Source organism: Euwallacea fornicatus, chromosome 13 (genome assembly GCF_040115645.1).
Source record: "Euwallacea fornicatus isolate EFF26 chromosome 13, ASM4011564v1, whole genome shotgun sequence".
Classification (NCBI taxonomy): Eukaryota; Metazoa; Arthropoda; class Insecta; order Coleoptera; family Curculionidae; genus Euwallacea; species Euwallacea fornicatus.
Window position 1 is genome coordinate 2,913,044 of NC_089553.1, and position 27,764 is coordinate 2,940,807.

Consider the following 27,764-nt stretch of genomic DNA (forward strand, 5'->3'; position numbering starts at 1 on the left):
ACCACCAGTCTTAGGGGGTACTAATTAATCACACAAGCAGCACACAAATTTTAAGGTGTCGATGTTTTTAATTATATTTTTGAACTCTAACACGACATTTGACGAAATTTACTACACCGAGAAAGTCGATCGTAGAAAATTCAAATATTTACTCAGTTTTTTATTTGCCAATAGAGAGCGCCGCATCTCGAGGTCCAAATTGCGTGACTTTACCCCAATTTAACCGACCTCGTATCTTTCGTGGATACCGTGGTCCGTCCCTATGGCTAAGCTCCAAAAAGTGACCCGCTGTATAAAAAGGATCTACCTCGTATATCGATGATTCTTTTGGCTTTTGAAGCTTTCACTAAGCAGGATAATTACCATACCAATACAATATGTACTCATTTTAGGTGGACCTGAGTTGTGTGACATTTGTCCGAAATCGACCGAGTCGGTGCGTGAACAACCGTCAGCCGTGTATAATGCCCATAACAAGAGTCCGATCTTTACATAATTGTAAATTCATGTTTTGTGCAGGCAAATAAATGGCGGGACCGTGGATGTGTCAGAAATGACGAGGGACCCCGATCGAAAGCCACCTGAGGCTCTTCTGCTTTTGTTTTTACCGCCCGGGCTTGTTCGGGCCTGCCGGGGGGCCCACGACATTCCTTAATGGTTTTTTCTCAGGCCCCTTTGCGCTTATGATTAATTTATTTTATCTGCTCGCTGCATCTTTATGGCATAATTTAATTTTATGGGTATTATATTAAATAAACAAAGCTCATCTCTCTCCTAGAGGGAACTGTTCCGTTCTCGCTTTCTAGCAACGAAAAATCGGCGGCAACGGCAACGCCGCCGAAGACCTGGCAGTCGCAATTAACATTCCTGAAGACCTGCCATCAAGCAGCAGGCTTAGAACAAAGATATCCGTGAATGCTCTCTTCGGTCTCTTCAGTCTTCCCCGATCTTCAGTTTTGTTCCCACCATACGACGTCACCGCGGTTCCATCACGACCACGGTGGTTGGTTCGGATTGAATGGACGGGAAAACCGGCTCGTCATTCACTCATTAAAAAGCCGAAAATTGCAATTTAAAGACAAGACGTATTGACATTTACTTATACGCGTCGCTGAAGTGGCAACTACACTACCTAATCAACAAGAAAATATTCATACAATAAATAATCATCTTCGCATTCATGATTACATTGGAAAACGATATTTACAGCGTTGAAATGGACGTTTTGTTTAATTTCGCCATAACTCAAGAGTATTTATCGCCTTTAAACACCTGGCAGCTGGAACCCTCCCGATTTCAAATTAATATTACATATTTTAAATCTTTAATAATTTGTTGATTCGAAGATTTCTAGGAGCTTACGGAACATTTATTCGGTTTCACGGAAACGAGCCACTCGGTGATTGAATTGTTGTTGCTTTATCTCACATGATGCGATCGTCAACAGTAATTAATGCAAAAGTTTAAGCCCAACACGACCATCAATGATCTAGAAGAACTTTTAACAGTTCCACGAATAGCGAGGCAGCTTGTTTTTTAGAAGGCAACGTTTATAACGCCATTTTGTCATCAAAGATGCATCATGGACTGACGCGATCGCCGCATATGGGCGTCATGGAGATGCTACTTCCTGCCATTTTGCCGCCGCCACGGATTAGTGTTTCATCTGCCAAAAAGCGGCATCAAAACTGTCAAACACGATATCACGCCCGTGACGCTTTCTAGATCATCGAACGTGACAGCGAGGAAGTCAGGATATAAGGTTATGTGGTAGTGCTCGTGATGACACCTAGGAAAAGAATTTTTAAGGGTTATTAATGGGTTATTAATATTTGCTAAGAAACTACGCAGACAGTATGGCTTCGAATTGTTAAATCATCATATATTTAAATACAAAATTTCAGCTTAAGGCGATTAGGCACATGCTTAAATTTCCTTTTTACGACTCTAATGTATTTTATGCTTCTCTAGGTATTGGAGGATACGAGCAGGTTCGGTAATTGCTTATACTTCGACTATCGAATTCAACACAGAGAGCAATACATCCCTGACCGTCAAATAAGTACCTACTTCTTTGGGCCATTTTTGACTTTGATGCTTGCCTTTGCAATTTGAGTAAAGTGCTTATAAATGAAAGTGCAATGAAGTCAATTTTCAAGATCCATAAAACGGCCAATTAATCGAGTTGAGAGAAAAGGCGCAAATCTCAAAAATTTCAGAGTTATTGAAGCTGGTAACCAGTAGCTAGAGCTCCTTGAAGCATACGAACATTTCATATTACATTTTCTTTAATTGCAGCTATGATTTTGATTTATGCAGACATTCTGATCGTCAAGAGCAAAATTTATGAAGTTTTCTTACTTCGTAGAGAATAGTTTGAGACACAAGTCCGCAAAATTTCTGTGCAGTTGAAGCTGCACGAAGGTAGCTTCAGAGCCTTGAAACGTGCAAACATCAACTTTAAATTTCCTTTTTTTGAAACCATTCTGTCCCTTTATGACGAATCTTTGATCGTGAACAGGAAAATTCAAGCCGAACTTGCAAACAACGTTGATATTTATCTTTTCCTTTGTTGTTCATTTTTGTGATTTTCAAATTATTTTAAAAGAGAAGTTAAATTCATACGCATTCCTCCTCAACAATTGGGTTAATAAAGCGTGGATTTATTTCACGTCAGTAGCCATAAACTTAAGTGCAAAATCATGCAGACCCTTAACAGACAATGGTCTTCCGGTGTTTATGGGCCGGCCCATTGAACGACTGTCAAAAAGGACACTGATAACATTTCGTGAAAAAATGTTTATCGGTACGGCGGTACTGTCTTCATGTCGATGAATGACCGATCTTTTACTATCTATGAAATTTTACAGGTTATTAAAATTCCTTCGGGACCACCATCGGAAGTATGAATAACGCATTCCTCCCTCGTTTCGGTTTTGACCTTATTAAGCGGTACTTTTGACCATACAAAGCCAAAAATAGATAAGACCACTGCGCTTTTATGATCTACTGACAATCCTAAGTTTACACGGGCCGTATAGTCCCTTTGTCTATAAGTTACTTTCTTTTCAATGGAATTTTTTGAAAAATGGGACATTCCTTTGGCGTGAGTAGGCATTTAAGCACTTAAAGGTGGACGAGTAGCAGTGAATAAGACCGGCAAGCAGCCTTAAACGAGGTGCGAAAACGCCAAATGATTTATTGAACAAGCACAAACACATTAGAACCCAACTCGAAGCAAACTCCCAAAGTGATAATGTGGGCATCATCATCTCGGACGCGGTTTTTTACGGCTCGCACTGATGGTTCCCAACTGTTTTCCATTTAGTACCATCTTAATGGGGTTTGGAATGACTTGCGTGCGGTCCGTTTCAAACGCGTTGAGCAAACAGCGTTAGGTGCAGCCAGTCTTCATGTTTTACCATCAGCAAGAGCTCCAAAATCTTCCATTGAAGAGGAATCTCGATGCGTGTACAACGGGTCGCATTTATTTAAGACCGCGGGGGGACAAAGGGGCACCCATGGCGGCCAGGTGCAGCGCCTCGGGGGCCGCATTCCTCGCGAATCACTCGCAGTGTGTTGTTTGCTCATCCCGGACCAGGGGCGGCAGCATGAAGGGGCTACTGGAATTTGGTAATTGACTGGAAGTCTCCGGAGGTTCCTCACTAATCATTATCAAACTTTCAAATGCCGAGTTGTACCAAAACCACCACGGCATACGGCCCGTGAACCACATGTGTACATATATCGAGGGAGCCCCCCCCTAGGTTCTTAAGTACTACCAAACGTGATAACATATGCCATCACTTGATGCCGGGAAAGCAACTAGGAAATTTCATCAGTTACCTGAAGTACCTCCCCTCCGTATTATTGAATATGTTGATTTCTCGATCAATCTTCCGGGTGAAAACACGCATTAGCGAGAGTTTTGAAACTATTTGAAATGCACAAATTCTGAGAAAAATAATCCATTGCTAATGGAACTTAAGATATTTCGAAAATTGTACGAACTGTAGAGTTGTGGCGATATCCTCAAATATCTTCCTTCCATACCTCGGATGCACGAATGGGTTTACGTAATTGTTGCGCATTTCTCTTTTCTATCAATACAAAAAAAATACATTTAGCTCCTATTATAACCTTGTTCAGCCCCTGGAACCAAATCCCAAATACACCTACACATTTAATACCCCCTATTCTGACTTGGCCATCAAAAAAGCCAGATAAGAACTCGTGTGAATTATTAGGAATCCATGTTGTCCTGACTAATTTGGCCCGGACCTCTTTTGTTTCTCAGCGCACATTCGATTGTTTTCGATGTGTTTATCAGTGCCGTAGTGGGCCTTGAGAGGTCCGAGATCGGACCGTCAGATAACGAGCAGAGAATGGCATTTTTAAAGTTTTTTTCGGTCGAGATAAGAAGAGATTTGTGTTTTCAGGTCTTGGAAGGACAACTCAACTACTGCAGTAGGGTCCTCGATCCTCTTACCGGGGGCAGCTGTAAATTTTCTCTAGGTGAAATTGCCGCTTACTTTGTGCCGCTTGTAGCCCACTGTTTAATGGTATCCAATAGCTAGAAAAGGGTAAGTAGGACAGTATTTGTTAATAAAATACAGAAGAAGGAGGATAAGAAGGCAAGCCTGATCTTATTATTTGACGTTTATTTTCGACTTCGCCTGGTATAGAGCAGAAGTTGTAGCTAATCCACTTGATGGTTACGGTGGTTCGGGTCGATTAACACTCAGTGTGAAGTACCAAACCGAGAGGATTTTTACCACCCGGGACATTGTTTATAGCGCTCCATTAAGAGGCCGAGATAAAATTTTATTTTCTAATAAAATTTGTCGTTTTATGTGGATTTTAGCGGGGGTCCTCTCCTTTATAAAATACTCACGCCATTCAATCAAAATTTTATTGTTTAATAAATAAACTCTCTGGACTTCGTTCAGTGTACTGCGGTTGCCGTGTTAAGACCAATACCTCCAAGTCCTGGCAACTTTACCCAAAGTATGACAATATGGAAACAGTGAAATAGAGATGGAGTGTTAGTTTCGTGCTTTCCATAAAAATCCTCTTCCATTAAGATACATTTCCAGTAATACATGGATCTAGCGATCCTTAAACCGATCTCTAAGCATTTTAACACTATAAAAATAAATGTCCTTCATAATGTATACGAGAGACACGCAGTACACTTAAACAGAGGAAGGTAAGTGATGATTCATAGGGGCAATAAAAGCGAAAAAACACTTGAAAGGTATAGCAAACGTTCTTGAAAACAGGATATAGTAAATTAAGATAAGATTCAAGCGGAAGTTACTTTCGTTGGTACCTACCTGTTAAATATCAAATATATTAGCGTCTCGCGCAATTTGTAATTTTACACGCCTCCATCTTTACCCCCAAAGTAAAATATTAATATTTACAATGGTTTGGGTCTTTGCAGACGTTCTTTTACAATAAAGGGTTGTAAATTGTAATATTAGTGACCTTCCAAAAGGCTGAACGAATGCATCAAGGACAAGGAAGTGCGAATAATAATATAATCAAATTAGTCGGTGGGTCATGAGTAACGACCAAAGTGATAATTAAGTTAAAATTTAAATGCCTGGTATTGTTCGACGAATTGGAATATATGTATTTAAATCACTCATGCACATGTTCCGTGCATTTGAGGCTGCCTGTTCCTTTTTTTTTATTCTATTCGGTACTAATAACGTGTCACACAGCAATAGAAAGTTGGAGCAATGTAATTCTGAGATAAAACTAATTGATACTAACATTTATTCTCTATTGGGAGATGTATGAACTAGAATGATAATGCTTTTCATTCTACATCGATGGGCAGCATTTCACCCCTAAACAACTGTCTATTAAATTCCTCGAAGCGGAACACACACTCATAGTGGAAGATAAACATCAAGGAAAAGAAGACAAACACGGACTGATAAGTAGGCACTTTGTGAGAAAATACTCAAAGGAAACCTTTGAGTGTGACCTAAAGAAAGTGCGCTGCTTGTTCTTGTCGAGTAAGGTTGTTGCGGGTTTCAACCCCTCGTAAGCTGATCTGGCTGAAATTTCCCATTGTTTTTACGCGCCCGTTCAGGGAATCTCAGCAGAGACAATTATTTGTGGGAGGACAATCATAATGAACGCAGTCTTGTGGTCAACAATAGTCAAAAGTACATATGTAGTTTAAATTTAGAGTAGTTTTGATGGTATTTGGAAAGCATTTCAGCAGATTTACAAATAATCTGGAGAAAGCATATGAAAAATGCTCTTTGTGCATATCAAAGTGAATACATTAATTTAAACTGGATTTATGAACTTTATTACTCCCGTTGCGTATTGCTCTAGGTATTTTGCCGTTCTTTTATATGAAGAACGTCAAGATCACTACCGAAAAACTCGTGGTTTACCACCAAAAATTAATAGCAGCTGTTACAAACGCAATATACTACTGATTGTCATGCCTGCTGATGGAGCATAAATCCTATTTTGCCAACACTGCGATAGGAAATCGGGATCCTACGATCGTGTAATGACGTAAATTTCCAATTAAATCCTTTTTCTACGCCCACTAGTACGCCACTTCAATAAATATCCCCGTGGTATTTGTGAAAAGTGGCGCCATACAGCGGTGATTGCATAATGCAGCGATGCCGAGCTCTCTAGTTCGCCATATTTAGGCTTGAGTTGAATTGTCTAACAATTGTTTGAAATGAAATTGTAATTCTAATTTTATTGTTATAAATATTTAAGAATTTCATCAATTATTGCAGTAATTGCCAATACTTATGCCTCGATAAACATAATAATAAGTGAAATATAATCCTAATATCAGTATTACATTTAAGACTAAAAATGGCGATTAAAGAAATGCATTTGTTAACCAGTGACTTACACCATTCCAGTTTTGTTGCTCTTTTCTCATAAAATAAATAGAGATAGCTAGCTAATCGTTGGTTGATGTTTAAATTTCACAACTAGTTGTTAGGAATAAGAGGTTAGGATTGTAACAGAAGATAATTAAAAAACACGTAAAAATTTTCAGTTGTTTCAAACTTACATTTCCTCAAAAATTCATAACGAAGTATTCTTTAAGGTGATTGTTTACTTACATTTTCTATATTATTATTGCTGCAAATATGGCCAGTGGCTTCTCCTTTGGTGTCAAGTAAGTGGAAAAACCTAAAGCTTTTAACATGTATCACACATTTAAATAAAATCCCTAGAACTACCCCAGCTCCAACCTTGACTACACCAACCTTTTCCTTTGGGAGCTCGGCTCAAGCCCCCACATTATCACTTGCTCTTCCAACAGCTGCGAGTAAGATTTACAGAGACAAGATTTCATACTGTGGCTCAACCACTCTTTAATAATTATTTTAGCCCCAGCTACTGGCTCATTATTTTCAACTCCATCTCTTGGGACTGTGTTATTAGGTTCAACAACCACCTCAACAGCACCCACTTTATCATTTATGGGTTCTTCAAATACTAACATCACAATGCCAGCCACCACTACTGGGTTTGGTTTTGGGACAGCGACAACAACAAGTACAAATTTCGGATTTGGGCCTTCACAACCTGCGGTAGCCACTGCTGTACCATCAGCTACTACCGTATCTCTGGGCTTTGGAGTTTGTACTGCAGCTCCTACCTCTATATCAGCAGTAACAACTTCCACTCCTGTGGGTTTAGGTGGTGTGGCCACATTAAATCAATCAAAAGTGGCAGTGACAACTCAAAAAGAGGTTGCTCCCAAAGATCAACCTTTACCCAATGAGGTCCTGCAGACTGTAGAACAGCTTAAGGAGTTTGTTAAACAACAGAAAGTGTATAGTTCTGATATTTCACGTTGCTCCATAAGAGATTTCCGAAAAGTGGAGCAAGAAATTGATCAGTTGAGCAGCAATTTAAATGATATTGAGAAATGGCTAAAGAGGAACAGACAGATGGCTGAGAAATTGAAGTTTGATACAGTAAGGACTGTTCAAAGTGTGGAAATGGCTCAGAGAACCCATGACACACCTCCAGGATTGCAGTATGAAAACATGGCCCCATTAAAATTCTTCTTCAGTTTGGCTGATCAGTTTGAAAATGACATGCAAAATTTGAAAGTGCAAATTGACACTGTCGAGAAATTTGTTAAAAGCCACATGAACCCTGACCCATTGATGCCCCAAGATTTGGCCATGGGAATGAGAAGGTTACACGAGACTTTTGTCGCTTTAGCAGGAAGATTACAATCTGTGCATACTCAAGTGGAGTCACAAAAAGAGAGCTATATGAATATTCGCAAACACTTGTTGCAGGACAATAGCAACCCTTTTGAAAAGCTGGCCAAGGGGTCTACCCATCACATGACTTTTGTATCAACCTCTCCCAAAGTAGCCACTGGGCCAACACCTTTTAATGCTCTTACTTTGAGTAATATGACATCTACAACGGCACAACAACCTGCAGCACAACCTCCAGCATATCCAGGGCCTAACACCAGTGTTCCTGGAACTGGTATGTTATATTGAAAAATAATTACAAAATTAGAAATAATATGTAAAATAGTTGGACAGAAGATTTTTATTAAGACAAGCCTCAACCATAACATGCATGCAATAAACAAAGTTTACTTCAAAGCATTTTTGATCAGTAACTTCTTGATATTAGTAGAACCAGTAGAAAATGCGATTGGCTATCAAATATAAACTTTCCAAGGTTTTGGGACCACTGGATTCGCTCTCCCATTGGGTAATACACAGGCCGCAAACTCGTCTCTGTTTGGCTCCACCACTTTCAATCAATCCACTTCACTTGCTAACTCCTTCCAGCTGCAGAAACCCCCCACCGGAAATAAACGTGGAAAGATATAACGTTGAAGAATAATCCGTTTATTATGAGCATTCTCTGACATAAACGTTGTATATCTACATAACATAAATAAAGACAAAACATGATTTTATTTTTATACTGAGTTTTTAAAATAAATTAATGATCATATTGTAAGGGATTGGTGATTATCAAGTTTGCACCCCAGAATGGAATTTAGCAAAAGAATTCACGGGTTTGAAACAAAGAATGAAACTGCCGTATAGTATTTTAAGAGGAAATTTTTTTGGTTTCATAAAACGGACGTTTCGACCATATATTTGTTTTTTTTTTTTCAAATTTAAAACACATATAAGGGAACAATTAATAGCCGCGCAGGAGACGCACAATACAGTTTTAAAACGTTTCAGTTATTAATTGCTTCTTTAAACAGAATGTTCATCTCAAAACGAGGCACCAATACGTGCCACTCGATGTGAAGTGCCATTTAAAATATTAAAGTGGGGGTAGCTGGGGGTGATTGAAACGATTCTCCTTAACGTCAAATTAAACTTTCCCCTAGACATGTAAATAGACGTTTTTCTATTATTTCAAATTTCCTCCCAACGAAAATATATTTCGGGTGGTTCGTTTTGAAATGAACACCCTATAGATAGTTTAGCACTAAGTAAGATCACATGTATGGTCGAAACATCGGCTTGTTGGAATACAAGGCGTTTTATCACTTCTTCCAAACCCGCTAATTGACTTGCTCGATTTTAAAATATTGCGGAAATTTTTTTTATTTTGAATTATTATAATCAGTACATACAGGATTATAAAGGACTAGAGTATAAAGACTGGACATGAATTAGATACTTTGATATGCATTTTCACATTTTTTAGATGTCGCACATATCTGCCGAAATTAATAAATAATTATAATGTACTCATCTACACGATTATTATCACTAAAATAAAAAAGACACAGCCTAATAGCGCTATTATGGCTAATTACAGCAACTATCGAACACTGTGTAATTTGTATTTTAATACCACGAACGCTAAAGTTCTTAACACAAACCAGAACAAAACCAGCGCAATGACGTCGTTGCTGAACTGGTCCGATTTTACCGCAACATCGGCGAGGAATTTTTTGGGATACCGGTAATGGCAATATTGGTCCTCCGGACAATCAATGGTGGGTCTCTCCAAGCCATATATGGCACCCACGACCCCCTCTAGGCCGAACCTCAGAAAGGACACGTAACTGCCCCAATACAAGTATGAGGGCAAGTCTTTAAGGGACACGCCGAAGCCCGCGAACATCATCATGGGCACCGTCAAAGTGGGACCCAAGAAAGTGCCATCCTGCAAGGAATAAGTGAATGTGGGCATTTGTGGAGGGAAGAGGAGCGATTGAACTTACCACAACGTTGAAATAGGCCCCAATCACTAAACCGAAACTTTGAGTTACAAACACCACCAGCAAACTGGTGACGAAGAACATGGTGAAGCGAGTATTATCGTAGGGCTGAGCCGTCATGTAGTAGATTATGGAGGTGAAGAGGAAACAGCAAAACGCCTTTGAAAAAATGTTAAATAAACGTTGATGAGTGTGTCGCTGCGATGGTAATTTCCATGGAAACCACGAAATCGGCGAGTATTTAGCGCTTCCATGGATATTATTTTATTTTTAAAGTTATATGCACTTTAATCTGCTGACCTTTGTGCGTATAATTAATTACGAAATTAGTGGCCCCGTTCAGCATAGTTATCAGTTGTGCAACTGTTCAGAGTGATGCTGAATGATATACCACCTTTCAAATAGATTTAGATGTGTTAGATCATATTTTGAGTGGTAAAACGCATCAATTTGTAATTAAAAACAGGCCAACCGCTATTTATACATTTAATTATTAATAAATCTCAAAATATGCACGTGTACTATGCCTCTGCTGAATATGGCCAGTATTAAACTTACCGAGAGCGGTATGTCAATAATCGTTACAGACGTGTAATACATCTTCAATGAGTACCATCGATTGAAATGCTCCTTAATTAAAATGCTCATTTCTGTGGGAACTGAAACAAAACAGTTAACATTTCAGTAAAATCCTTATGCTTAAGTGCAAATAATTTTTTATAAAAATGGCTAATTTGTCAGATAATTAGTTCCTATACTTACATGTCAGTATGGTGAGCATCATCGTGGAAAACGTGTGATGCATGAGTATAGAAAACAGCAAATTATAGTTGTCCAACACTTTGGACCCGTCAATTCCGGCCTTAAAGTACAAGGTCCCCAACATTAAGGCGGTCAGCACGTTCACACCGATTCGGAGATACGTCAATGTTTGATCGCGTTTGGATTTTATGTAGCCCCTTTTAAGTAAAACTTTAAGTTGGTTCAATTTTGAGGTGGCCTGCAAAGTGCCCGATTCGTCTTCGAACATGGCACTCCCCGAAAAGCCGGTTTTGAGGATTTTTTCGGAGTCTTGGAAGTATTTCAAACTCTGCCCGTTTTGCGAGGTCGCCACCATAGTTTCAATCTTTTCGTTGGCCTCAGTTTGATACTCGCCGCAGGCCAATTCGATTACGTAATCGGCCGGATTGTGGAACTTCGGACATGGGAATCCAATGTCCTGGAAAAAGGGGATCATGTTGGCGGTGCCACCTTGATAGAGACACCTGCCTCCGGATAGCACGTAAACTTGATCGAACATTTGGAAGAGGCTGGCCGAAGGTTGGTGGATGGTGCAAACTATCGTTCGTCCCTGCCCTGCCAGAAGTTTTAGTAGTTCGAGGCATTGTTTGCAGGACGAACTGTCCAGACCTCTGCAAAATTGTCTAGTCAGATTATTCCGTTACGTTTTGTCTTCGGCTTTACTTATTACGTGGTAGGTTCGTCGAGGAACATGACCAAAGGGTTGCTCACCAATTCCAAGGCTATGGAAAGCCTCTTCTTTTGACCGCCAGAGAGACGTTGCGTCCTGGTATCTCTAGTTTCGCTGAGACCTAATGTTTTTAAAATTAGGTCTATCTGAAATTGTTGAACGTTATTTTATGATGAGTGTCACCAAAAGACTTTGGACTTTGGTTACCAAAATAAGAAAATACAATAATCATTATTTTTTTTGTGTAAATGGTCAACATTACATGGACTTTCGATTCGCCTATTTTGTGCGAATCAATACAATGTTTAATTTGCAAATATATATCGTAATAACTAATATTTGCTCTATGTGTATTTAATATATTTCCCAAAAAGCATGTAAGTAGGTAAAAAGCACCATACATATAAATAATGAAAATTTTTTTTTAGCTTTAGCGAAGGTGCAATATAAGATGATCCATCCGCCAAAGTGATAAATGTTATCAACAAAATTGCTTTCAAACAGCCTTATATGGTCAAAATAATCGAGTTTCAGCGAAATAAACTTGAAACTCACGCGACGACATTAATTCTCACAATTTGGCGAGCGCGCGACATCACCGATGCATTCGCCAAAATTATGGTGCCTAATTGCTGCTTTTAAACAATGAATATTAATCGTATTACGAATTAAGTAAACTCGAGAAAAATTCCGAGTTAAATAATCTCGAAAAACTATATATAACGTTATTTTTGAAATTTTGGCGAAGGCGCCGCATGAGTAGCTCATTGCCCAAAATTCAATCTTTTGAAATTGCGACTTTCAAATATTAAAAATGTATCAAATTTTGCGCTAAATTCACATGTAAAAGAACAAATGACATTCGTTTTGAACCTTCCATGGAGATCAAATGTAGGCTGCGTGCCCGCCAAAATAGGATTTTTTAGAGTTGCAACTTTCAAAGTGCGTTCATCGAATTATTGCCAAATAAACATAACAACAAATAAATAATGTTTGTCCGAGTTGCTTAGAAGTCCCAGATCGGAGCGTGTTGTATCGCGTGGGGTCACTGCAATGGTCATTAACATCAGGTAGAGTGTTTCACTATCCCTTTCCTGATCATATTCCCGGTCAGTTTCCTGATTGTATTGCTCTCCTAAAAGTGCATTTACCCACAGTTTTGTTAGTATCTATACGTGAAGTGTTCAATCACTTCCTCAGCAGAACCACTGAAGTGACGGTAGCATAAAAGTTGGGTAAACGCGTGGCTGAATTATGCTGATACAGTTCCAGTGACCCCGTACCAAGAAGAGCCATCGATAGCACTTGTATCACACCAAAAGAGAACAGCGATACGATTGTTCTCATCTGTGATTGGGTTCCTCCTTATTTTCGTCATCATCACAATAACATTTCATACTTTATTATTTTTATTCTGTTAAAACCTTTCGCAATACGTTAAGACAATAATGTTAATTTATTATGCTCCTACTAAAACCTAATTGATCTGAATTTTTCAAATATATCTCAAACGAAAAATATCATGGTCGCAAGAATTTTGAGCAATGATTATTGATATTTATAGTTGTTAAAACCAAAGTCCAAAGTTCTATTTATCTTGCTTCTTCCTTATCTGAAGCGTTAATCATAGCTTGAGAGAAATATTGATACTCAGTATCGACTAGTTGTATTTATAGATAATACTTTGTTTGGTCCCTACTTACAACACGCTGTTTCTCTTCTTCGCTGGTACTGGAGGGCAGTTTAAGATCGGCTGAAATGTGCATGTTTTCGCTCACAGTCAACAAAGGCTGCAGACGGTCGTCCTGAGTGATATAGCAAGATAATCGCCTGAAAGCCTTGAGTTTTCTGGGGCTTCCGTTGATCAGGACCTTTCCCCCTACCCCTTGAATGCTGTACCCACTCATGACGTTGAGCAGCGTACTTTTGCCGGCACCAGAAGGGCCCATGATGGCGATTAACTGTCCCGAGGGGAATCTACCATTCACCTCGTGAAGAATTCGTTTTCGGGCTAAGATAAAACAAGGAAAAGGTGTTATTAGGAGCTGCCGGTATTGACGTGTAAAGGATGCATGAAAGCATCTTTACAATCTATAGAAACTGGTATAATGAAGCTAGAATGAAATAAAACGGAGCCGTTTCTGTCTTGAAACGGATCTGTGTGGTGTTGCAGAGGGGAATCGTGAAATGCATTGATTCGTAGGCGTAAAAATTGTCCCCCCAAAAATTACTGTTTTTTTTTTTTTTTTTTTAATTTAACACGGAAAATCAGTACACAGTCCACTGACACAGCTTAATCGTTCCAAATTGATGCTATTTAATGAACCCTGGGTAATACCTATGAAGTCATGACGAAATCTATAATTTTTCCTCGAATATTAAAATCTACGGCGTTCCAACAAAAATTTTACGTTACGGTTATTTGACACGGGCACGTTACATGAAATATGTTTCGAGTTTTTCAAAGATTTCAAAAACGGCGTAATATACAGGGGGTTCCATGAGGAACAAATGAAAAAATACATGTAGCTGCTACGTGGGCAGCCCTGTATACTTGTTTATTGCATCAAAAATGCACAACCAAAAAACCACATTTGACGTGGTTCGGTATTTCCTGAAAAATATTTCCTTCAATTCTTAACGGGTTTATGCGAAATTTTTGATTCAATATGTATGTGTGTGTGTGTGTGTGTGTGTGTGTGTACGTGTGAATCCCGTAGCAAAAGGTTATTTTTCCTTGTCTTCCCCGCCTCTTTCAGTCAGTCAACCAGACACAAGACATTTTTCCAGAAAATGGATGAGAACGGTCCAATTTCGGCCATTCAAAACTTCTGACGAATTTTACACTAACAATAGTAAGCGTCAACGGTTGAACTTTGGACTACTTTGAGTATTACTGAAAAATCCCTCGATAATAACATATTGTTAACGATAAGGCAAATTTATATTTACAAAAAAGCTCATTGTAATTTGACCGCCTTGATAATTTTTTTTATTTGATTTAAGTTGATTAATAATTCATCGTAGGTAACGGTATCGTTAACATAATTTACGGGGGTAAAGGTCGTTCCCTTTGGAAAAAAGTATCTCAACGTGATTTATTAACGCACGTCGTCCTTATCATATCGCACATGTGTGTAATTCCGATCTTTGCTAAATTGATGAGAACAATGTCTAAACTAAATCGTGTACCAACAATTCGTTTGAAGTAGTAATTTTCCTGACTGATGTTAGGTTTTAAATAGAAATTCAGCTAGAGGTGTACGTATCAATTAAATGCCATAAGGTCGTGCTTAAAATAAGTACTGATAATGCACCTTCCAATGTTTATTGTCGTTACGAAGCGCGCACTGAGGTTGCAAAAAAAATTCAAAATTTGCACTTATTGCCATCAGAAAGATTAATTATTATTTTGTCGGCAATATTTTCACATTGTTATTGTTATCGTTGCGTAAAATCCGTCTCCTTTTTACAAGGTTGAAGTTATGTTTCTCCTTTTACACCCAAATAATCGTCTTAAAGCAAATGACTAACCCAATTATACCATCGAGGAGAACTACCATCAGCCTTGACACCGCCTGATGATGATTTTGATTCGAAGATCTTTTACGTCTGAAGAAGGAAAATCACGGGCTAGAGAATACTTACTTGATTAGTACTACTCTCTAATTTTTTTAGGGGATTTCTACATACTTGAATATGTCATAAAATAAACTAACTTCTTCCTTTGAGGAAATTTCCTTCTGTTGCGGTAAAAGTGACGTTTTCGAACTTGATGTCCACCGGAGAATCGGATGGTACCAGAGTGAACCCCACATGAGGGCTTTCTTCGTCTTGCTGTTGCTGCGGCTGCTTGCCCACCATCGCCAGTTTCCCATTTTTTCCCTGGGTGGAAGCTTCCATAAGTACGGTTTCCATTGCGCGACTATTATTGTTTGATACGGCGGCAAATCATTTGTCACGAACGCGGTGGATATGAACCAATCGAGCGGGTGCTGTGTACTAATTAGACTTATCTCGCGCTGGTCACTTATATACATTTTGTTTACCATTGGACTCTGATATACCCAGTTCAGACTCCTACTGATGCAGTGGCGGACATGTAGATGGGCATTTCGGCGCGGCGCCCCGGCGATCAGTGACCCATGTGCGAGTCCGTCACTGGCTTTCAAATTCTCGGTACTTCAAAAACCAAGCGGTTTGACGCTGAAGGCGTTTAAGAGCAAAATTATCTTCAAGAACCAGCCAATACTCCAAACGAAGAGGTGAAATTGTCGAAAACCGCTTTTGCGCGATGCCTCAATAACTTGTTACATATAATTTTCCTCAGAATTAAAAGGGGATCGAAATTCGAACGAGAAAATGCAGGCCCGTGTTGGAAGCACAAAAGTTGATGACTACGTAAGGCCAAAAGTAGGGGCTTTTTTATTCATTCAGTTTTAATACACCGAAGGGAAAACTCTGTTTATTGCCGTTAAAAAGTCATAAGACCTGCGAATCACGACGAATAAAAATCAAACGGGAGTTCAGTCTGGATACATCAGTCTGGAAAGTAGCTAGGTCTCAAAACCTTGTGATGCGGCAATGATTTCGTGCAAATTGAGTGCTGCAAAGGTTTTCTACAAATTGAAAAATTCTCCCTTTAATTGCAGTGGAAGTAATGACGCACTGAGGGCAATTATATGATAACAAGGGCGAAATAAACAATAAAATAATAATAAAAAAAAACAATTGATTCGTAAAAAACGCCAATGAAACACTGGGTATTGAGACTTATAAACGAGTCCGCGCCGGCATAAATTTGCCTTGCACCGAAGCCTCTTGACTCTTAGGTCCGGTTATGTAGTGTTGAGCCGCCAAAGGCAGTATTTGCTTTGAACTCATTATAATACAGTAGAACTCGGCTGTAACTAACAAGTCCTGTAACGAACGAACAAAAAAATCCCGCTCAAGTTTCTATAAAGTTAATGTATTTTTATTGGACTTTAACAAACATTCGGTTTTAACAAACCATATTTATCATTTCCTGAAACTTTAAGCTCGGTTATAATGAACTGTCGGGAGATGCTGCTGTGAGCTAGTTGCTAAAGATTTAAGCGAAGGGGCCAAAAACCAGCACATTTCTGATTTTGAAGAAATGAACTTAAGTGAATATAACATGATGGATAATTCCTAATGATATTGACATTGTTTGAACAACGGTCAATGATCGATATGAAAACGATTAAAGTGATGAGGAGGAAGTTGAAAGGAATGACGAAGTGTTAATCTCCGCAGCTCAATGGGCGCTTTCTACTTTGAAGATCGTGGCGATATTATGTACAAATGACTTATTCAGAAAACTAAAACCCTTTGAATGCGACAGATCTTTTGCAAAACAAAATAACTGAAGAGGCATTGAAGAACCGCAAGGTATAGATTCAAATTACACACTTCTGTTCTACCTAAATTGCGATTTTACTTAAGATTTTTGTTGTTTTTTTCTCATTTAATAAATACCTATGTATTACATCTAAAAATTGTATAATTTGGTATTTGGTTAAAACAAAAATTTTAAATCAACAAGCTTTTTTCTTCGATCCCTTATAGCGAACCTCCACACGTAACTGACGACAGGTCAAGTCCCTTGAAGGTTCGTTATAGTCCAGTTCTAGTATACTTTTTACTGGTGTAAACGCCATTAGTCTAGTATATCAGTTGATATGAATTAACCTGATCTAATGCTTTTACGGCGATAAATTAAATTTTCTTTGGAATAATTCCTAAATATCTAGCTGTTTTATGTTGTTTTCTGAGATATTTGCATTGCGAATTATCTTCCAAAAAATTCCACGTGCTTTTCAATGAAAACATACACCAATTATTGTTTATTTACAACTGCATATTATGCTCCTCGATATCTAACCAGCAATTATATTATAAGTATGACGATAATCGGACAAAGAAACTTGTCCATCGGTCAGCTGATTGAAGTGTGACGCTTCTTTTTCCGTGGTTCGCCTTCTTTATACGCGCAAAGTCCATCAGTGATAAACTTGAAACTGCGGCATTGAGAATTAGTCACAATGAGAGTTTAGTTCCGACAAACAAATTATTATTTATTAGCATATTATAAAAAAATACTTCTGTCTTTGTAACAAGATAGTCTTATTTGTCTAAAACTTGAGCAGAATTGTTTCTTTCCCAGAAAAAGTACTCGATTATCCACATCACCACGCACAATGCCGACAAAAGGGAGGCGGAATGCAGGGCATAAATTATTGATCCTGACGTATCCCTCACCAATCCTAAAAGAAACAATAATTCGTTAAATTTCAGTTCCTTGGAGTAAAAATAATGTGATCCCACCTATCAAAGGGCCGACTATCAATGAAACAATTCCAGTGAAAAGCATGTTGATTCCATTAGCAGCGGTAATTTTGTCCAGGTCAACATAGTTGGGAAGCAACACCGACTGAAATACAGCTCTAGTACCTTTGGTGAGGCCTATGGCGGTCACGACAACGTAGACTACAAGTTTTTGCGTAGGCCACGTAGATAGTGCTATTTTTAACGATATTGGATGAGTTAACTGCATTGCTGCATTGCAAGTACATAACTCTACGTATATTTATGAATTTGACAAAGAAATGAGGTTTTTTATGAATCACATTAACGAGATATTTTTCCAAATCCTTTTGATACATTCCAATTTTAAGTTTTTACCACCAAACGTCCTCTGATACGCTACTCCACAATCGTAAATAATAAAAAAGAATCAAATTTCGAGCTAAATAAACTTGGAAAAAACGAATCATATTAATTTTGCAACTTTGGTGAACGCGAAACAAGGAACGTCACTCAGCATTACTTGTTAATTGTTTGTGCTTAATAATTATTGCTCGTCAAAATGCAGTTTACAATACATATTCCTACTTCCTTACGTCCTTCAGTAAATTAGTTTTTATTTACAGAGCCACGTTTCCATTTTGATAATTAATTCAAAAGTTCAGTAAAAGGGCAAGTAATACAATGCGTTCTTGGCAAATAAAATGTTGTTACTCGTCAGAATTGTCCTTACCAGTTCTCGCCAGAATGGCGACCACCAGCGCACTAGCGTACGTGAGTTTCGCGTGCACTTTAAAATAGTGCACGCACATGGGTACTACCAGTCTACCGACTATATCCGCCGCACTTTGAATTGATGCGGCCGTTGCAATTTCGCTCCTGTTAAACAACGATAATTTGCCAAGCATGAACTGCAGCATCAGTATTATGTTTAGTTCGGCGGCAAAAGACACTCCTTGAGAGAAAATAATGCTCCATTAAAAATCGATTTTCGTTTCATAGAGTCACCCACCTAAGCCGACAATCATTATGACTAGAGGAGTATTATGCAATAGTTGCAGGTCAAAAATGTCAAAAAGTTTCAGTCCTATGGGCACGGCAGTTTTAGACTTTTTAGAAACTGTGGCATCGTTGTAAACGGGGTCCTTTTGGTCATCTTGCAGGAAGAAAGTGGTGGCTTCCTATATGTATAGTTTGTATTATACTCACTCAAGCAAAGTCTCTTTAACACACTGACCTGCTGAGTGGTTGTGGAAAGAGCACCTTTAACTTCCATCATTTCTTCACTCCTCGCGTCCTTTCTCCGAACGGGTTTCAACAACAGACAACCAATAAAAGAAAACAAGGAAACTCCAAATAGGAGTAACACTGTGTATTTTCTGCCCACAAGACTGAGCATAACATCACAAACTTTTGGTATCACTATTGGGGATAAGCTGGCACTTGTAATCGTCAAACTTACAGCTATAGTCAGTCTTTTTTTGAAATATATGTAGGTACCCAAGTAAGTTGCCGGCATGACGATTCCCTGACCCAGCCCTGGAATAACTTTGATGAAACAAAATTCTAATTGAAGATCTACCAACCTATTAGAACGGACGTAGATCCTATTAGGTGAATATAGGACGTCGCAAAACTACTTAAGAGAATACCAAGGCACATAAGTGCAGCCCCAAAAAGGGCTACTGGCTTCATTCCATATCGTTTTAAAACAGGGCTTGTAAAGAAGCCTTAAAGGGGAAGAAGTGTTGTTCTTTTAATATGATGGAACAATCGGAAAAGTTATTACCAAATGAACAATACAAGGAACTATGTAAGTGTAGTAGAAATGATGTTTGGGTACTGGTAACACCCCATTCATTAAATTCTTGTCCAAATATCAATCCAAAACATGGTACTAGAGTTAGGAGGCTCACCTAAAAGGTTAACATAGTTTTGTAAAACAAAACAGATATAAGTTGGTGGCCAAAGTAGAGTATTCCACTCGCGTGTAATGAACATTTTCTCCTGCCAAAAAGCTCTTCATCAGGGATAATAATTTTCATTATAAGCTCTTAATAGAACAAAACAGTGAACTTACATTAATTAACATAATCGCCCCAACTATCACCCAACCATATCCCCCGTCTGGGTAATAAGGCTCCTGAGCCTTCTCTTTGATTTCCATAATTGCTCCAGCTGGAAGAGGCTATCTCTCATATCATAAGGCTACTGAGAAAATGCCGCATTTCAGCATTGTCAAAATGTGCAACTCAATTTGTTCAATATTGACTTACGATAGATAGCAGCTGAGTAATACACTGTCTGTGTTTGTCCTAAGTTTATGGATCATTGTTTTCTGCATCAGAGAGTGGCAAGAATTTTATGATTGATCTTAGAAAAGAAAATGGCATGATTAATGCTTAGTGTGTTTCGAGAAAGATGTAATGTTTTGGATCACTTAAGGTAAAGAATTCTTATAACTTATGTAAAAATATGTATAGTAATCTATAGTGTGTATGTAAAAATCTCATTTGACTGTTTTGTTTTAACCATCTCTCATCAACATAATAAAAACTGGCAATTCCTACTAGAACACTCATTCTTTGGTTTTACTATTCGCACTATGCATATAAATTGCATTAGTGATTAGTTGAAAGTCTTCCACCTTTGATTTGAAATTTTTGGAAATTGGCCATAATTTTTCTTTGCTATTTTTTTATGTAAATTAATTTAAGAATAAAATCAACACTAAATCTTAATTTTGAAATAATTGTACAGTGTATTCAGCTTCAAAGTGTCCACAAAATAAAAGCATGTAAATGATAAAAGCAGTATGTCAAATGCTCACAATACCAATAACCACACAATATTTAGGAAGAGACACCTTTACTAAGCATCGTTTTTGCTCACAATACAGATATTGAGACTCTTTACATAGTCAATTCCCATTTCAAAATTTCAAAATATACATATACAAAATTTATGGGAATTTAACGCAATTTCGTGGAATATATGGGAACATAAAGTTTTTAAATACCAAGAAGCATTTAAAGGTAATTAATGAAAAGTCTAAATGATTTATAGAAGCAGACTGTCATATGATAAACATTTGCAATAATTCCAAAACATTATCATGTAGCAGTGTTGTTCCCAAAGTGTAAATTTTACTCAGTTTTTTTTTGTGCATAATGGTGTATTTCAGTATGCAAATTACCTTCAATCAAGATGTTTCTATGAGTCTTGGCAGAATGTCTGGCATAGTACAGTGATGCTTGACTAGCTGTAACGTTGCTGAAGCTTAATATTTTCAGTACTTGTAGTTTATATCATAGGTTTTTCTGTAGTAGCTTTGCTTGTACCTAAAAATTCACAATTTGATTAGATAAAAGAATGAAGTATGTGAACAATCCATTTAGTTTATTTGCATTTTGACTTATCATTGTTCTTTGAGTATTGTGTGGTTATAAAAATAGCAAAAACAAATTTAAGATAATAACAATAACATTAATTTTATTGTCTACTTTATTATTAGTGTACAATACATTTATTTCAAAATATGATCAGTTGTTAACTGTCAACTTGACAGCTGATGACTCAAACTCAAATAATTCTCCTTGTCAAATTTTTAACATGTTATTTTTTTATGTTTACATTCATTGTTTAATATCTTCTCAAATTTTAAAAAATCTAATTTTTTAAAATTCTTCCGAAGATTTTTTGGTGGCCTCGAACAAGTCTGATGCAACTTGAATTCAGCCAAATTTTACAAGCACTTCAATGTTCCTTGTCTGCTGCCATTTGTACAAATCAAATTTTAGCATTATCACCTAGCAACTGTCACTTGAAATAATGTCTATGTCAACGTCAGAGGAAATTTTTTATTGATATAGTTGTTGATGTGGATGATAAGTATTGTGCCTCTCAATTTAAAATATTCTATAAAATAATAATTTAACTTCTAAATAATCGCTAATGCTTAAAAATTAGAACTTTTCAACAAGCTGAGAATGGACCATGCGAAGCTAGAGGTTGTTATTTGATCTATGTGGTATTCATACTACTTGTTTACTACTCTCCTTAAAAGTTACGTTTGTTTACATTGTAAATAATCCTTTTATTTTTCAGATGTACGATGATGTGGGGGCTCAAGTTGAGGGCGAAATGAATATTCCCTCAAACAAAAATACCCAGCACATCGGGCGCCCCGATTTTAATACCTTGGATGAGCCTATCCGTGATACTATAGTAACATCTTTTTTGCATTTACTCATTACCCTGACTTTGTATTGTTCCCCATTTTAGTTAAGAGATGTTAAGGCAGTAGGTGTTAAATTCGGCCACGTGTTGTTTCCGAAAGAAAAGAAAACCCTGTTAAAAGAGTGTATGTACTTATTAGTATGTGTAAGTATTCAACTTAAAAGTTATTATTGCACTATTCCAATTTTATAGGGGATTTATGGGGTCCGCTGATGCTTTGCACCTTCATGGCAATGTAAGTGTTATTTTGATGTGATCATAAAGCATTTAACTAAAAGTTTTTAATAGGATTCTCCAAGGTGGAACCACAGCAGATGACACCAATGATGGAGGTCCAGAGTTTGCCGAAGTGTTTGTAATAGTATGGATTGGATCAATGATTGTTACTTTAAATTCCAAGCTTTTGGGGGGAAACATGTTAGTTTTTCCTTTAATCTTCAAAACATAGAGTTAACCATGAAACTGTTTTAGATCTTTTTTTCAAAGTGTTTGCGTCCTGGGTTACTGTCTTTTACCCACAACTTTAGCCTTAATAGCATGCAGATTTATTTTGTTGGCCGAACAAAGCACTCTATTGTTTTTCATCAGATTTACAGTGTCAATGATGGGATTCATATGGGCGACATATGGTAAGCATGAAAGGCAAATCCTTAAAGGTTGTTATGCATTGTATTTCTTTAGCTTCCATGATATTTTTGGGTGACAGTCAAAAACCAGGCAGGAAACTTCTGGCTGTTTACCCTATAGGACTTTTCTACTTTGTAATATCCTGGCTGGTCATATCGCATACTGCTAGCTAAGTTTGGGTTTCTAGAGAGAAAGTATATGAGTGAATGTGTATTGCGTATGTGTATTCAAACTGAATTTTGTATATATTAAAATAGAATGGGTTCTCTTTTTTCTCTCATAATACAAAAGCCCATATACATCATGTTTTCAATTGTTTAATATTCATTTTAGTTACTAATAAAAGAAGTATTAAGATGGTTATTGATTAAGAAGGAAATATACAAATATGCAGTGTGTTTATTTATATACTTGCTTCCTTTAACCTGTATGTAAATTTGTTCTCTTAAAAAAAAATTATTTCTCTATTGTACGTTTTTTCCAAAAAGGATAATTTTATGACGGTACAATTTTTTTAATTCATCATATACACTTACTGACGCCTGGTAATCGCCATTTTTGATATAGATTCTTAATTAAGTTTTCCAACAACCAAGCGAGATAGATACAGAAAGAGTTATGCAAATTATTAATTAGATAGAGATGATTGCAGTAAACGTAATCCTACAGAATGACGCAATTTATTAGTGAACATATAGTTTTGACATTGACACTGTCAAACTTCTTTCCGTTAATAAACAAAGCCTTTATTATAAACAGTAATAATATGAATTCTTTGTATGTTGTCTTCTAGTTATCAAAATGAAAATAAATTTACTTACAAATTTAAATCGCGAATAAATGTGTTGATTTAACAAAATCCGCTATTACATTTTATTTATTTTTGATAATCAATTGAAGTGGACATTGTGGACAGTAACCAGTTTACCTTTAGGTCTAAAAATATTAAATTGCGTCGTAGAAGTACTATACGTACTTGCCAATATAATCCCAATTTAGTGCATAAACAAAAGGATTTCTTAGCAAATGTAAGCATGTTAATGCATGTAATTGATACTATTAAATAGTGCTGAGAATGATAAAGAAATTTATACTTACTGCTTTCTATTGAAAAAGTCACAATTTGAATTGAAGTCTAATTTTTTAAGTCATTAACATTTATTGAGTAAGTGTGGCCCAATTTAAGAAACATAAGTTGAAAATGCTTTTAATATGCTTTAGTCAATTTCTTCTTGGCTTGATTATTGACTAGTATATAGTGGGCACCATTTAATTTACTAGTTTCCTTTCAGTTCAGCTGAATTCTTGAATATTACCATTTTCAGAAAAAAACAATTATTTTCAATTATAAACCATGGCAGAAAGAGTTAAAAAACGTCTGTACCCAGAATTGCCATTGCAAGATGCTACACCATTAGTTCCAAAATATGTGAGTAATGATACAAAATCTTTATAAAATAGATGTATATACATATAAATATTTTTGTTCCTCTTTGTATGTAGTTTGAGCTCTGTAAGCTAAATTAGCAAACTGGTAATAAACAGAGCAATAGAGTCTATATACCCAGCATACTTTAAATATCTCTAATTGTAAACATTGAAATTTTCATTTTTAGCATTCATTACCCCAAGAGTTTACTGAAGCCCTACCACAAGTACCAACTCGAAAATTCTCAGACAGCTCCTTTGGATCTCCAATAAATCTACCAATCGATCCAGATTCACCAGATAAAACTCTTGATCTAATACCAAAACATTATGCAGGATTTTTGGAAGATTATATTGAGAAAATTGATGAAATACTCAACAAATTTGATGAAATCAAAAAACATGCTGCCAATTACCATTACAAAAGCAATTGTGCCAAGGTATCTGGAACAGTTGTTAGCAGCACTGGTGTTGCCTTGGTAATGGGTTCACTATGGTGGGCTCCTTTAACTGCTGGAACTTCCTTAATGCTTGGAGCAGGTAAGCGACGTCCTTACAATAAATAGTTTGTTTGCACAAGTTAAATGTTAGGAGGGGCAGTAATGTCAGTAACAGGAAGCCTTACCAATGTTCTAACTGACTATATTGATTATAAAACTACAACTGGAATTATGGAAGATATTAAACTGCTTTTGAAGCAGAAAGAGATGTTTGATATATGGATGCGTAAGAGCTTGACTCATTTCAATGAGTGCATTACTCAACTTATGGAAAATGGGGTTACTAGAGAAATGGCAATATCCACCATCATTGAAGGTAATATTGCACTAGATTAGTTCAGGTTAATGTTGTGGGTTTTTTTTCAGGAATAGCAAAAGGGGCTATTAATATAATGGAAAAACCTGACAATAAAGTTTTATCATCTCTAAGTATGGCAGTAAAATTGCAAAGAGTGCAACATTTGGCTGTGGAAACTTTACCAGTGATTGGTAAAACATTTCACATGACTGAGAAGAGTTTTCAGTTCATTTACAATATATTGGGGCTCACTGGTTGGTACTTACTGTTAATTGTATCTAGATATTGCATTGGTGCTAATTTACAGGACGTACAGTGCCAACATTCATAAAGGAATTTGCAAAGGTGTCGGGAGTACTTTCAGTGGCGTTTGTGATGGCAGACCTAACAATTCTTATAAAAGATTTATGCTCGGAGCATCCCTCTTTGGATATTATAGATAAAGTTATGGGAAAGCTGAAGGTAAAAAAACTTTTGATTCAGTGAATCATTAGTTTAATCTTTACGGAAGTTTTGGTATTTAACTTGAACTTTAATAAGCATTTGTATATTGGTAATTATTGTGAATTTAAAGTATCTTTCTGCAAAACAAAATATTCCCTTAGCGTTGTTTCTTAATTTTAAATTAATAGGTTATTTGGTGTGACCCTGTGGCACTTTTTATTAACAAATAGTTCAACACAGTTTATATGGCAAAGTCACTTAAATTATTGTAAATATTAGGACGAACGAGATATTCTGCATGACTTGTTGGACATACTGGTTGCAGTTGGATCAAACCCAGAAGGTGTATTTGACAAAGCAATGTTGGATATACAAATGATAGTGGACAAGGAAGATCTGCTTAAGGATTTTGTTATTGTGAATGATGAAGACTTTTTGGAGAGAGCTGGCATAGGAGTGCAATAGTAAGAACCCTTAATCATATTATTTAATGCATATTTGCTTTGACAAGATAAAATAGTTGTTGTATATATGTATATTTTTGTAAGTTTAATAAAATGAATCACATAGGTACTTCCCTATTCAAGCTCATCAAAAAACTACTATTGTTACATTGTTGTACAACAGAAACGATTTCTGTATATTTTTGGGCTAGCACCTTGTTGTTGATGCACGTAGTACCTCCTCCTCTTTCAGTTTGTTTTTCCTGTAAATAACTGATAAATTCACCAACTCAGGCATTGATCGAAAAAACATTTACGGCTCTATTTATATCTCCAATACATAACCATTTTGAAGAGTCCCGTGATGTGGATACCGCCCATTTAGAGTGGTCTGTTGTGCTCATAAATGACATAATAATTTCAGGGCTGATAGATAGTGAGATGGATACTACATTGTCGACTCTGAAATAGGTACATTATTCTAAACGGTGTTTAGATTCGTTAATCGATTGTTAATGCGCTGTTAACTTTAACATCAAGCTACAGTTTCCATATAAATCAATAACTTGTAATATAAGTTAGTGTTCCTATGGAAATTAACTTAGACTTATATTAATAATGTAGTCCTAATTTACTGGTATATGTGGTCGCAGTTTGAAGGCAGTCGATTAGGTTCATTGGGCCAAGTTTCCACGTACAGATTGGTCTCCAAAAATGCGCTCACCAAATCAGCATATAGGTCCTTCTCAAAATTTCCTGATTTCGCGAATGAAACGAAATTAACACCCTTTTGGGTGCTGATATTTGCAATACGGTACCAAGGACTGTGTTGCACGGTTTCATTTCTTGCAGCTTTCTCAAGCTCAGGGACGATGCTTCTTAAAGTTTCAGGGACGTTTTGAGCGAATATCAAAGGTTCATTGTATTGAAGCTGTATCCCTAAATTAATGATTAGTAGGTAAAAATGCAAACTATAGTTGGACTTATAATAGTATAGTACCAACGCTATTCAAGTCACTGATCCCCAAACTGAGACAAAGGAAGCTTTGTCCGTAGTGGATGCCACTGTTTGGGTATTCATAGTGATTTAAATTATAAGGGAAATGTGGTACTGAGTGAATCAACCATAATCCTGACGTTTTATCGGTCATCACTGCCCCTTTTGTGTGTCCTTTGCTGCCGCTGTAGCCTTGCGGAGGTTGATCGTTGTACAATATGTACAGCAAATCTTGCTGCATTTGGGAAAAAATACATTTGTGGTTTTACAGCATTGTTCATTTCACCTCATTTTTATACAGTGGATTCAATGTGTTGCCAATTAAAGAGTTGCTGCTGTTAAGTCCAATTTCAGAGAAGATCCATTGATTGTGGTTCTCTGAGGTCATGTACATGTATCCTAAACCGTCCCTCACCAGGGGATGTTTGTGTTTTGTTTGTTTCGGTAATTTATATGCCACATACCTATAACAAAATTTCTTATAATTGATTGTTGAAGAAATGAGATATATTATTACTCACCAATCTAGCGAATTTCCTTGTTGATCTTTGCACTGAAGACCAAAGGTAACGTGGAGTATAACGAGCACACAAATGGAAGAAACCACGTTATGATGCATTTTAATCGACGAATGTATGCACACTTAGGACGGATCTCGTGTAAGTACCGCATATTTTATTCAGCTCTTTATCGCCGCCAACGGAAGTTCTTTCTATTATCATAGTGGCACGGTTTATTTTGGTGTTTGAGAATCTG

The 27,764-nt window shown here is 37.0% G+C and overlaps 6 protein-coding genes across 14 annotated transcripts in view; 3 read left to right on the forward strand and 3 right to left on the reverse strand.

Annotated features, from left to right (window-relative positions):
• Positions 1-23,926, forward strand: part of LOC136343025 (protein YIPF6) — a 48,647-nt gene extending 24,721 nt beyond the window's left edge. Inside the window, exons 2-8 of one of the 3 annotated variants that reach the window (XM_066289391.1) lie at positions 4,440-4,583; positions 22,140-22,259; positions 22,317-22,395; positions 22,464-22,506; positions 22,560-22,688; positions 22,743-22,900; positions 22,953-23,926. In XM_066289391.1, coding sequence (XP_066145488.1) covers positions 22,140-22,259; positions 22,317-22,395; positions 22,464-22,506; positions 22,560-22,688; positions 22,743-22,900; positions 22,953-23,071 — 648 coding nt within the window. In that variant the 5' untranslated portion in view covers positions 4,440-4,583 and the 3' untranslated portion in view covers positions 23,072-23,926. Of the gene's footprint in view, positions 1-4,439; positions 4,584-20,378; positions 20,478-21,836; positions 22,043-22,139; positions 22,260-22,316; positions 22,396-22,463; positions 22,507-22,559; positions 22,689-22,742; positions 22,901-22,952 lie in introns of those variants that run through there. The other 2 variants (XM_066289392.1, XM_066289390.1) reach the window with 2 other exon arrangements.
• Positions 6,991-8,968, forward strand: Nup58 (nuclear pore complex protein Nup58). The gene is made up of 4 exons (XM_066289352.1): positions 6,991-7,177; positions 7,236-7,330; positions 7,393-8,517; positions 8,719-8,968. Exons 1-4 carry the CDS (start codon positions 7,149-7,151, stop codon positions 8,871-8,873), a joined length of 1,404 nt encoding a protein of 467 aa, XP_066145449.1. The 5' UTR covers positions 6,991-7,148; the 3' UTR covers positions 8,874-8,968.
• LOC136342991 (ATP-binding cassette sub-family G member 1) lies at positions 8,871-15,729 on the reverse strand. The gene is made up of 7 exons (XM_066289328.1): positions 15,425-15,729; positions 13,409-13,716; positions 11,706-11,851; positions 10,997-11,646; positions 10,793-10,893; positions 10,238-10,393; positions 8,871-10,179 (listed from the first exon to the last, which is right to left on the reverse strand). Exons 1-7 carry the CDS (start codon positions 15,621-15,623, stop codon positions 9,832-9,834), a joined length of 1,908 nt encoding a protein of 635 aa, XP_066145425.1. The 5' UTR covers positions 15,624-15,729; the 3' UTR covers positions 8,871-9,831.
• Positions 16,654-21,615, reverse strand: LOC136343005 (monocarboxylate transporter 13-like). 5 transcript variants are annotated; one of them, XM_066289357.1, is made up of 9 exons: positions 21,229-21,615; positions 20,113-20,210; positions 19,822-19,948; positions 19,619-19,762; positions 19,270-19,571; positions 19,045-19,213; positions 18,766-18,987; positions 18,054-18,248; positions 16,654-17,992 (listed from the first exon to the last, which is right to left on the reverse strand). In XM_066289357.1, the coding sequence occupies exons 2-9, from the start codon at positions 20,197-20,199 to the stop codon at positions 17,853-17,855; spliced, it is 1,386 nt and encodes a 461-aa protein (XP_066145454.1). In that variant the 5' UTR covers positions 20,200-20,210; positions 21,229-21,615; the 3' UTR covers positions 16,654-17,852. The 5 variants fall into 5 exon arrangements, with proteins under 5 accessions (XP_066145454.1, XP_066145455.1, XP_066145452.1 ...); XM_066289358.1 differs by having other exon boundaries at positions 20,113-20,220; XM_066289355.1 differs by lacking the exon at positions 21,229-21,615 and adding an exon at positions 20,309-20,405.
• On the forward strand, positions 23,787-26,141 carry LOC136343010 (uncharacterized). 3 transcript variants are annotated; one of them, XM_066289363.1, is made up of 7 exons: positions 23,787-23,926; positions 24,224-24,327; positions 24,515-24,866; positions 24,918-25,142; positions 25,193-25,378; positions 25,432-25,586; positions 25,848-26,141. In XM_066289363.1, exons 2-7 carry the CDS (start codon positions 24,253-24,255, stop codon positions 26,031-26,033), a joined length of 1,179 nt encoding a protein of 392 aa, XP_066145460.1. In that variant the 5' UTR covers positions 23,787-23,926; positions 24,224-24,252; the 3' UTR covers positions 26,034-26,141. The 3 variants fall into 3 exon arrangements, with proteins under 3 accessions (XP_066145460.1, XP_066145461.1, XP_066145463.1); XM_066289364.1 differs by having other exon boundaries at positions 23,795-23,926; positions 24,191-24,327; XM_066289366.1 differs by lacking the exon at positions 23,787-23,926 and adding an exon at positions 23,948-24,063.
• Positions 26,131-27,732, reverse strand: DNaseII (deoxyribonuclease II). The gene is made up of 6 exons (XM_066289373.1): positions 27,530-27,732; positions 27,295-27,472; positions 27,012-27,243; positions 26,647-26,950; positions 26,329-26,473; positions 26,131-26,274 (listed from the first exon to the last, which is right to left on the reverse strand). The coding sequence occupies exons 1-6, from the start codon at positions 27,625-27,627 to the stop codon at positions 26,131-26,133; spliced, it is 1,101 nt and encodes a 366-aa protein (XP_066145470.1). The 5' UTR covers positions 27,628-27,732.
• Between the last annotated feature and the right edge of the window lie 32 nt (positions 27,733-27,764).